The sequence below is a fragment of the Panulirus ornatus genome, chromosome 12, assembly GCF_036320965.1.
Source record: "Panulirus ornatus isolate Po-2019 chromosome 12, ASM3632096v1, whole genome shotgun sequence".
In the NCBI taxonomy this organism is placed as follows: Eukaryota; Metazoa; Arthropoda; class Malacostraca; order Decapoda; family Palinuridae; genus Panulirus; species Panulirus ornatus.
In genome coordinates this window covers 35,302,263-35,314,935 of record NC_092235.1, presented here as the reverse complement: position 1 = coordinate 35,314,935, position 12,673 = coordinate 35,302,263, and the positions used below count along the sequence as shown (strand labels likewise).

General features: G+C 40.5%; 1 protein-coding gene across 1 annotated transcript in view; it reads right to left on the bottom strand.

Annotated features, from left to right (window-relative positions):
• The window catches only part of LOC139751734 (uncharacterized), a 208,014-nt gene extending 195,354 nt beyond the window's left edge, over positions 1 to 12,660 (bottom strand). Inside the window, exon 1 of the mRNA XM_071667287.1 lies at positions 12,557 to 12,660. Within this exon, the coding sequence (XP_071523388.1) occupies positions 12,557 to 12,633 (77 nt within the window). The 5' untranslated portion in view covers positions 12,634 to 12,660. The remainder of the gene's footprint in view (positions 1 to 12,556) is intronic.
• Positions 12,661 to 12,673: the final 13 nt, after the last annotated feature.

The window sequence follows — 12,673 nt, the reverse complement described above, 5'->3', positions numbered from 1 at the left end:
TGTAAGATTAAAGACACATATGATGGACTCTGTGATTGCATGTTTGATGACTCAGCTGATGGGTTATATGATTGTAAGTTTGATGACTCATATGATGGACTATATGATTGCATATTTGTTGACTCATCTGTTGGACTATATGACTGCAAGTTTGATGACTCATTTATTGGACTTTATGATCGCAAGTTTGATGACTAATTTGTTGGACTGTATCATTATAAGTTTCATGATTCATATCATGGACTATATGGTTACAAGTTTGATGACTCAATTGATGATGACTCAATTGATGGACTATACTGTTGTAAGTTTGATGACTCAGCTGATGGACTAAACGATTGCAAATTTTATGATTCATGTGTTGGATTATATGAGTGGAAGTTTAATGAATCAGCTGTTGGACTATATGACTGTAAGTTTGGTAACTCAGCTGATGGATTATATTATTGTAAGTTTGATGACTCAGCTGATGGACTATATGATTGCAAGTTTGCTGACTCATCTGTAGGACCATATGATTGTAAGTCTGATGACTCAGCTGATGGACTATATGATTGCAAGTGTGACGACTCATCTGTTGGAGTATATGATTGTAAGTTTTTGTGACTCCGCTAATGGACTATACGACTGCAAGTTCGATGGCTCATCTCTTCGACTATATGACTGCAAGTTTGATGATTCATTTGTTGGACTATATCATTGTAAGTTTAATGACTTATCTGTTGGACTATATGATTGTAAATTCGATGACTCATCTGATGGACTCCATGATTGTAAGTTTAATGACTTATCTGATGGACTATATGATTGCAAGTTTGATGACTTAGCTGATGGACTATATGAATGTAAGCTTGATGGCTCATCTGATGGGCTATATGATTGTAAGTGTGATGACTCATCTACTGGACTATATGACTGCGATTTTGATGACACAGCTGATGGTTTATATAATCGTAAGTTTGATGACTCATGTGTTGGACTATATGATTGCAAGTTTGATGACTCATCTGTTGGACTATATGATTGCATGTTTGTTGACTCATCTGTTGGACTACATGATTGTACGTTTGATGACTCAACTGATGGACTATATGATTGTTAGTTTGATGAGTCATCTGTTGGAATATATTATTGTAAGTTCGATGACTCATCTGATGGAGTATATGATTACAAGTTTGATGACTCATCTGTTGGACTATATGAGCTGATGGATCATATGATTGCAAGTTTGATGACTCAGCAGTTGGGCTATATGATTGTAAGTTCGACGACTCATGTGATGGACTATATGATTGCAAGTTTGGTGACTTAGCTGATGGACTATATGATTGTAAGTTTGATGGCTCATCTGCTGGACTGTATGATTGTAAGTTTGATGGCTCATCTGATGGACTGTATGACTGTAAGTGTGATGACTCATCTAGTGGACTATATGATCGCAATTTTGATGACACAGTTCATGGTCTATATGACTGTAAGTTTCATAACTCAATTGTTGGACTATATGATTTCAAGTTTGATGACTTATATGTTGGACTATATGACTGCATGTTTGTTGACTCATTGGTTGGACTATATGACTAAGTTTGATGACTTAGCTGATGGACTATGTGATTGTAAGTTTGATGAGTCATCTGTTGGACTATATAATTGTAAGTTTGAGGACTCAGCTGATGGACTATATGATTGCAAGTTTGATGGCTCATCTGTTGAACTATATGATTGTAAGTCTGATGACTCAGCTGTATGACTATATGATTGCAAGTTTGGTGATTCAGTTGATGGATTATATCATTGCAAGTTTGATGACTCATCTGTTGGACTATATGATTGCAAGCTTGATGACTCACCTGATGGACTATATGATTATGAATTTGATTGCTCATCTGATGGACTATATGATTGTAAGTGTGATGACTCATATAATGGACTATATGATTACAAGTTTGATGGCTCAATTGATGGACTATATTATTGTAAGTTTGATGAATCAGCTGTTGGACTATATAATTCTAAGTTTGGTGACTCAGCTGATGGATCTTATTATTGTAAGTTTGATGACTCAGCTGTATAACTATATGATTGCAAGTTTGATGACTCCGCTGATGGATTATATCATTGCAAGTTTGATACGCATATGTAGGACTATATGATTATAAGTCTGATGACTCAGCTGATGGACTATATGATTGCAAGTTTGACGACTAATCTGTTGGAGTATATGATTGTAAGTTTTTGTGACTCCGCTAATGGACTATATGACTGTAAGCTCGATGACTCACCTGTTGGACCATTCGATTGCATGTTTGATGATTCATTTATTGGACTATACTATTATAAGTTTAATGACTCATCTGTTGGACTATATGATTGTAAGTTCGATGACTCATCTGATGGAATATATGATTTTTTTTGATGACTCAGCTGATGGACTCCATGATTGTAAGTTTGATGACTCATCTGATGGACTGTATGATTGTAAGTTTGATGACTTAGCTGATGGACTATATGAATGTAAGTTTGATGGCTCATCTGGTGGACTATATGACTGTAAGTGTGATGACTCATCTACTGGACTATATGATTGCAAATTTGATGACACAGCTGATGGTTTATATGATTGTAAGTTTGATGACTCATGTGTTGGACTATATGATTGCAAGTTTGATGACTCATCTGTTGGACTATATGATTGCATGTTTGTTGACTCATCTGTTGGACTATATGATTGTAAGATTGATGGCTCAGCTGATGGACTATATGATTTTAAGTTTGATGAGTCATCTGTTGGACTGTATTATTGTGAGTTTGATGACTCAGCTGTATGACTATGTGATTGCAAGTTTGATGACACAGCTGATGGATTATATCATATCAAGTTTGACGACTCATCTGTTGGACTATATGATTGCAAGTTTGATGACTCACCTGATGGACTATATTATTATGAATTTGATTGCTCATCTGATGGACTATATGATGGTAAGTGTGATGGCTCAATATAATGGACTATATGATTGCAAGTTTGATTACTCAATTGATGGACTATACTATTGTAAGTTTGATGACTCAGCTGATGGACTATTTGATCGCAAGTTTTATGACTCATGTGTTGGACTATATGAATTCAAGTTTGATGAATCAGTTGTTCGACAGTATGATTGTAAGTTTGGTGACTCAGCTGATGGTTTATATTATTGTAAGTTTGATGACACAGCTGATGGACTATATGATTGCAAGTTTGATGACTCATCTGTATGGCTATATGACTGTAATTCTGATGACTCAGCTGATGGACTATATGATTGCAAGTTTGACGACTCATCTGTTGGAGTATATGACTGTAAGTATTGTGACTCCGCTAATGAACTATATGACTGCAAGTTCGATGATTCATCTGTTGGACTATATGATTGCAAGTTTGATGATTCATTTGTTGGACTATACTATCATAAGTTTAATGACTCACTTATGACAAGTTTGATGACTGAGCTGATGGATTATATGATTGCGAGTTTGATGACTCAGCAGTTGGGCTATATGATTGTAAGTTCGAAGATTCATGTGATGGACTATATGATTCCAGGTTTGATGACTCATCTACTGGACTATATGATTGCAATTTTGATGACACAGCTGACGGTTTATATGACTGTAAGTTGATAACTCATGCGTTGGACTATATGGCTGCAAGTTTGATGACTCATCTGTTGGACTATATGATTGCATGTTTGTTGACTCATCTGTTGGACTATATGATTGTACGTTTGATGACTCAGCTGATGGACTATATGATTGTAAGTTTGATGAGTCATCTGTTGGACTGTATTGTTGCAAGTTTGATGACTCAGCTGATGAACTATATGATTGTAAGTTTGATGACTCATCTGTTGGACTACATGATTGTAAGTCTGATGACTCAGCTGTATGACTATATGATTGCAAGTTTGATGACTCAGCTGATGGATTATGTCATCGCAAGTTTGATGACTCATCTGTTGGACTATATGATTGCAAGTTTGATGACTCACCTGATGGACTATATGATTATGAATTTGATGGCTCATTTGATGGGCCATATGATTGTAAGTCTGATGACTCATCTGTTGGAGTGTATATTGTAAGTTTTTGTGACTCCGCTAATGGACTATATGATTGCAAGTTTGAAGACTCATCTCATGGACTGTTATGACTGGAAATTTGATGACTCAGCCGATGGACTGTCTGATAGCAAATTTGATGACTCATCTGTTGGACTATATGATTGTAAGTTTGATGACTCAGCTATTGGACTATATGATTGTAAGTTTGATAACTCAGCTGATGGACTATATGATTGTAAGTCTGATGACTCATCTGTTGGACTATATGATAGTAAGTTTGCTGATTTAGGTAACGGACTATATGAATGTAAGTTTGCTTACTCCGCTGATTGACTATATGACTAATTTTGATGACTCATCTGTTGGACTGTATGATTGCATCTTTGTTGACTCATCTGTTGATTTATATGATTGTAAGTTTTTGTGACTCTGCTAATGGAGTATATGACTGCAAGTTTGGAGACTCATCTCATGGACTATCATGATTGGAAATTTGATGACTCAACCGATGGACTATATGATTGCAAATTTGATGACTCATCTGTTGGACTATATAATTGTTGGACTATATGATTGTAAGTTGGTGACTCAGCTGATGGATTATATGCTTGTAAGTTTGATGACTCATCTGTTGGACTATATGACCGTAAGTTTGATGACTCAGGTAAGGGACTATATGATTGTAAGTTTGATGACTCCGCTGATGGCCTATATGACTGTAAGTTTGATGACTAATCTGTTGGACTATATGACTGCATCTTTGTTGACTCATCTGTTGGACTATTTGATGACTCAGCTGATGGACTACAGGATTGTAAGTTTGATGACTCATATGATGGAGAGTATGATTGTAAGTTTGATGATTCAGCTGTTGGTATATATGTCTGTAAGTTTGACGACTCATATGATGGACTATATGATTGCAAGTTTGATGACTCAGCTGATGGACTGATTGATTGTAAGTTTGTTGACTCATATGATGGACCTTATGATTGCAGGTTTGATGACTCATACAATGGACTATATGATTGTAAATTTGATGACTCCTTTGTTAGACTGTGTGATTGCAAGTTTGATGACTCATCTGTTGGACTATATATTTGTGGGTTTAATGACTCATTTGATGCACTATGTGATTTTAAGTTTGATGACTCAGCTGATGGACTATTTGATTGTAAAATTGATGACTTATCTGATGAACTATATAATTGAAGGTTTGATGACTCATTTGTTGGACTATATGAACTTAAGTGTAATCACTGAGCTGATGGACTATATGATTGGAAGTCTGATGACTCAACAGATGGACTATATGACTGTTAGTTCGATGATTCATGTGATGGGCTATATGATTGCAAGTTTGATGACTCATCTGATGGAGTATATGATTGCAAGTTTGATGACTCAGCTGATGGACTATATGACTGCAAGTTTGATGACTCAGCTGTTGGACTATATAATTGGAAGTTTGATGACTCAGCTGATGGATTATATCATTGCAATTTTGATGACTCATCTGTTGGACTCTATAACTGCAAGTTTGATGACTCACCTGATGGACTATATGACTGTAAGTTTTATGGCGCATCTGGTGGACTATAAGATTGTAAGTGTCATGACTCATCTAACGGACTATATGATTGCAAGTTTGATGACTCAGCTGATGGACTATATTATTGTAAGTTTGATGACTCAGCTGATGGACTGTATAACTGCAAGTTTGATGACTCATCTGTTGGACTATATGATTGCAAGTTTGATGACTCTGCAGTTGGAGTATATTATTGTAAGTTTGATGACTAGCTGATGGACTATATTATTGTAAGTTTGATGACTCAGCTGATGGACTATATGATCGCAAGTTTGATGACTCATCTGTTGGACTATATGATCGCAAGTTTGATGACTCATCTGTTGGACTATATGATTGCAAGTTTGATGACTCTGCAGTTGGAGTATATTATTGCAAGTTTGATGACTCAGGTGATGGACTATATTATCGTAAGTTTGATGACTCAGCTGATGGACTATATGATCGCAAGTTTGATGACTCATCTGTTGGACTATATGATTGCAAGTTTGATGACTCTGCAGTTGGAGTATATTATTGTAGGTTTGATGACTCAGCTGATGGACTATATGACTGTAAGTTTGAAGACTCAGGTGATGGATTATATGATTGTAAGTTTGATTACTCAGCTGATGGACTACATAATTCTAAGTTTGATACTTAGCTGATGTACTATATGATTGTAAGTAGCGCTGATGATATCTTTATTTTGTTATTTGAGAATGTTGTAAAACTTCTTACCGTCTTCGCAGTGAAGCCGTCACTCCGGGACGTGAGTTGTCTCTTCACTTGCAAATGTAAATGACCAAAAGATAAATAAATAAAACCATGGCTTCGTTATCTTTAATTAAGTCACGATCTTCTGTGATTGACGGCCTCACTGACCACATAATGAATCTCTCACTTCTAACGTACCTAAAGCTCCTTTAGGTTTTCTTTGACCATTTTCAGTAATAATCGCTTCATACGGATGGTTGCTTTAACGTATAAGTTTCTTAGGTTATCTACACAAATTTGTTTCATTTACTTTCTCATTGTTAGATGTCTGTAAGTTTTTTATGTGCTACTTTGTTCTTAGATGACACGCTCTTCTTTATGTCATCGCTCCACCACACTGGCCTTGTTTTCAAACAAGAGCCATCTATAACGCAGCGACGTATATGTTCTTCCTACTGTTTTGAAAGTGTTACTGAATATTTTCCAATCTACTTTCATATCGTTTTCACTTACAATATCATCCCAGGTTTGCCTCAGTCAAGAGCTAAAATTCCAAGTCTAAAATCTGACAATTTTCGAGTCTTTCGTGTTGACCGGCATTACAGGCTATGCTGAAAATTGGTGATCATATGCAACAAACATTTCTCCCTCATCAACATCTTGAACGAGATCTTCATTTCTAGGTAACACTTGATGTAATATGTCCTCATTACGAGGGAGTTTCTCACAGATTGTTTGAGGACACTATCGAGTCAAGCCCATGTCTCGTGCTACTTAAATAGTAAAATGTTAAAATCTGTCATATGATCAAGTCTTGTTCTTTATGAATTTCTGCTAAATGATCATAAAGTCTTTCGTGTGCCCCTGGTGTCTCTGCTGGGGGCCACTCTATCAATACAAAGGAATTCAAACATCAAACATCAAACATCAAACATCAACTGGGTTGTTTCAAGTATTTATGTGATAGTGGAAGATATCAGAACTCAGATTAGTGTGGTAAAAATGAGAAGGTATGCAGATACTTCAACTAATGACCAGCAAATCGTCAATGTGATTTAAGGAGGCACAAATAATATAAGTCGTAGACCTGAACCAAAATATTTGTCGAAATGATTCTTAAAGGTAACTGTAGTTCTGCCTTCGGTCACTCTAACTGGCATATCGTTCCATGTGTTAACATTCCTCTTGAGGAAAGATGCTTCGCCTCATTCCAGGTAAAATGTTTGTCCGTAAGTTTATATTCATTACAGTGAGTGAAATCAGACGAATGAAGTAACCTGATAAATTAAGATTATGAAAGTCTTCAATAATTTTGAAATTATGTATTAGAGTACTTCCTGGCCATCTTATTTCTAAAACGAATTGATTAAAGTCGTTTAATTTGCTCTAACAAATAGCTGGACGCAGCACCCTCTCCCTTGTATCTATGTCTTATTTTAGGTGAGTGACCAGAAATGAACATAGTATTGAAGATGGGGACGAACCAATGAAGGATAAAGGCAACCTCATGTAATCAAATACGAAATACTTGCCATTGAATATGAGAATTTTGTTCGGGTTTTTCACTGCTTGTTTGCACTGCTTACCTGAGTTCAGGTCACCAGAGGTTATTACACTCCAGTCTTTTTCCACATTTACCTGGAGGTCCTGGAAAGAGATTCTCCTCATCTAGATATCGGTATGTTAGAATCTCCCACTACAATACACTTTGCTTCAAGGCAAATGTATTCCTTTCGTAAAATATTTTGGTTTCTTGTGGTAGACCTGGCCCGCTCCTCCTGCCATCATTATGTACCAGGTTTATGTTCAGTTTGAACCCAAATTATGTCGACCTTCTTAACGAATACAGTATATATTTACTGCGAGATCTAAATCATCTTTGATAAATGAACTTTAATGAATAAGCTTTGATAAATAAGCTTTAATAAAGGAGCTTTGATAAATGATCTTTGATAAATGATCTTTGATAAATGAGCTTTGATAAATGAACTTTGATAAATGAGCTTTAATAAAGATACCGCCGTAGACTTTATCCCCCCAGTTGTACCCTGGATGGAATTGTGCTATTAGGCGAGCAAATCTTTTGTACATATTGAAACAAGATTAGGAAATGGTGATCCTACAATTTACTTGTAGAGTTGATGTATATATGTAAAACAGAGTTGATATTATCACCAGCTTCAACATGTGTGTAGTACCAAGCTGAGACTCGTGTATCAAGTAATGGCTGTAAATGGTGTAGAATGTGACCACGAGTCATGCCCTCCATGTGACCACGAGTCATGCCCTCCATGTGACCACGAGTCATGCCCTCCATGTGACCACGAGTCATGCCCTCCATGTGACCACGAGTCATGCCCTCCATGTGACCACGAGTTATGCCCTCCATGTGACCACGAGTCATGCCCTCCATGTGACCACGAGTCATGCCCTCCATGTGACCACGAGTCATGCCCTCCATGTGACCACGAGTCATGCCCTCCATGTGACCACGAGTTATGCCCTCCATGTGACCACGAGTCATGCCCTCCATGTGACCACGAGTCATGCCCTCCATGTGACCACGAGTCATGCCCTCCATGTGACCACGAGTCATGCCCTCCATGTGACCACGAGTCATGCCCTCCATGTGACCACGAGTTATGCCCTCCATGTGACCACGAGCCATGCCCTCCATGTGACCACGAGCCATGCCCTCCATGTGACCACGAGTCATGCCCTCCATGTGACCACGAGCCATGCCCTCCATGTGACCACGAGCCATGCCCTCCATGTGACCACGAGTCATGCCCTCCATGTGACCACGAGTCATGCCCTCCATAATAAAGTTACCAACTACAAACACAGATATGTACATGATGATGTCCGGCCAGTCATTTATCACCATTATTTAATATTACTGAACTTGGCAACGTTCCTCTAGATCTGTCCCAGAGGCAAGTTGAACACAACACTTGTCAACAACTTGACCATCTCATTATTGAACACAACACTTGTCAACAACTTGACCATCTCATTATTGAACACAACACTTGTCAACAACTTGACCATCTCATTATTGAACACAACACTTGTCAACAACTTGACCATCTCATTATTGAACACAACACTTGTCAACAACTTGACCATCTCATTATTGAACACAACACTTGTCAACAACTTCACCATCTCATTATTGAACACAACACTTGTCAACAACTTCACCATGTCATTGCTCGCCTTTTCAATAGTTAAGCTAATAAGGGCCGGTCATCAATGTGATTGTTATTCCATTGAGAACCCATAAAATATCTTCATATTTACTTCAATACATTTCAAAATGTTTTCCAATCTTAACAATAGGCTAAGTACCAGTTATGGGTTGCATAGTTCATTGTAAACAGATACAATAAAAAAGAGAGTCTAAAGACTTTACTTTCGGTTCCTTGAATCCGGTCAGCATCTTGTGTAACTAATGGCCCAATCATTGAATGAGTAATGAGCCTCTGCCTTCTGATATAACCATTAAACGTTGTAGTGTTACTCGTGGTATTATGAGCCTAACCTAACCTAACCTAACCTAACCTAACCTAACCTAACACGATTACATATGACATTACTGGAAGACGAGGTAAGGACTCACCTGGTCTGGCCTGACCAGGTGACACACTACAACAAGATGAAGACTCACCTGGTCTGGCCTGACCACGTGACACACTACAACAAGATGAAGACTCACCTGGTCTGGCCTGACCACGTGACACACTACAACAAGATGAAGACTCACCTGGTCTGGCCTGACCACGTGACACACTACAACAAGATGAAGACTCACCTGGTCTGGCCTGACCACGTGACACACTACAACAAGATGAAGACTCACCTGGTCTGGCCTGACCACGTGACACACTACAACAAGGTAAAGACTCACCTGGTCTGGCCTGACCATGTGACACACTACAACAAGATGAAGACTCACCTGGTCTGGCCTGACCACGTGACACACTACAACAAGATGAAGACTCACCTGGTCTGGCCTGACCACGTGACACACTACAACAAGATGAAGACTCACCTGGTCTGGCCTGACCACGTGACACACTACAACAAGATGAAGACTCACCTGGTCTGGCCTGACCACGTGACACACTACAACAAGGTAAAGACTCACCTGGTCTGGCCTGACCACGTGACACACTACAACAAGATGAAGACTCACCTGGTCTGGCCTGACCACGTGACACACTACAACAAGATGAAGACTCACCTGGTCTGGCCTGACCACGTGACACACTACAACAAGATGAAGACTCACCTGGTCTGGCCTGACCACGTGACACACTACAACAAGATGAAGACTCACCTGGTCTGGCCTGACCACGTGACACACTACAACAAGATGAAGACTCACCTGGTCTGGCCTGACCACGTGACACACTACAACAAGATGAAGACTCACCTGGTCTGGCCTGACCACGTGACACACTACAACAAGATGAAGACTCACCTGGTCTGGCCTGACCACGTGACACACTACAACAAGATGAAGACTCACCTGGTCTGGCCTGACCACGTGACACACTACAACAAGATGAAGACTCACCTGGTCTGGCCTGACCACGTGACACACTACAACAAGATGAAGACTCACCTGGTCTGGCCTGACCACGTGACACACTACAACAAGATGAAGACTCACCTGGTCTGGCCTGACCACGTGACACACTACAACAAGATGAAGACTCACCTGGTCTGGCCTGACCACGTGACACACTACAACAAGATGAAGACTCACCTGGTCTGGCCTGACCACGTGACACACTACAACAAGATGAAGACTCACCTGGTCTGGCCTGACCACGTGACACACTACAACAAGATGAAGACTCACCTGGTCTGGCCTGACCACGTGACACACTACAACAAGGTAAGACTCACCTGGTCTGGCCTGACCACGTGACACACTACAACAAGATGAAGACTCACCTGGTCTGGCCTGACCACGTGACACACTACAACAAGATGAAGACTCACCTGGTCTGGCCTGACCACGTGACACACTACAACAAGATGAAGACTCACCTGGTCTGGCCTGACCACGTGACACACTACAACAAGATGAAGACTCACCTGGTCTGGCCTGACCACGTGACACACTACAACAAGATGAAGACTCACCTGGTCTGGCCTGACCACGTGACACACTACAACAAGATGAAGACTCACCTGGTCTGGCCTGACCACGTGACAAACTACAACAAGGTAAAGACTCACCTGGTCTGGCCTGACCACGTGACACACTACAACAAGATGAAGACTCACCTGGTCTGGCCTGACCACGTGACACACTACAACAAGATGAAGACTCACCTGGTCTGGCCTGACCACGTGACACACTACAACAAGATGAAGACTCACCTGGTCTGGCCTGACCACGTGACACACTACAACAAGATGAAGACTCACCTGGTCTGGCCTGACCACGTGACACACTACAACAAGATGAAGACTCACCTGGTCTGGCCTGACCACGTGACACACTACAACAAGATGAAGACTCACCTGGTCTGGCCTGACCACGTGACACACTACAACAAGATGAAGACTCACCTGGTCTGGCCTGACCACGTGACACACTACAACAAGATGAAGACTCACCTGGTCTGGCCTGACCACGTGACACACTACAACAAGAGGAAGACTCACCTGGTCTGGCCTGACCACGTGACACACTACAACAAGATGAAGACTCACCTGGTCTGGCCTGACCACGTGACACACTACAACAAGATTGAAGACTCACCTGGTCTGGCCTGACCACGTGACACACTACAGCAAGATGAAGACTCACCTGGTCTGGCCTGACCACGTGACACACTACAACAAGATGAAGACTCACCTGGTCTGGCCTGACCATGTGACACACTACAACAAGATGAAGACTCACCTGGTCTGGCCTGACCATGTGACACACTACAACAAGATGAAGACTCACCTGGTCTGGCCTGACCACGTGACACACTACAACAAGATGAAGACTCACCTGGTCTGGCCTGACCACGTGACACACTACAACAAGATGAAGACTCACCTGGTCTGGCCTGACCACGTGACACACTACAACAAGATGAAGCCTCACCTGGTCTGGCCTGACCACGTGACACACTACAACAAGATGAAGACTCACCTGGTCTGGCCTGACCATACATTGTGAAGGACGAGCGTGAGCAGTAAGAGCCGTAGTGAGTGTCGTGGGTGAGGCATGATGACGTACTGAGGCCCCGTGATCACTGCCCGCTACACC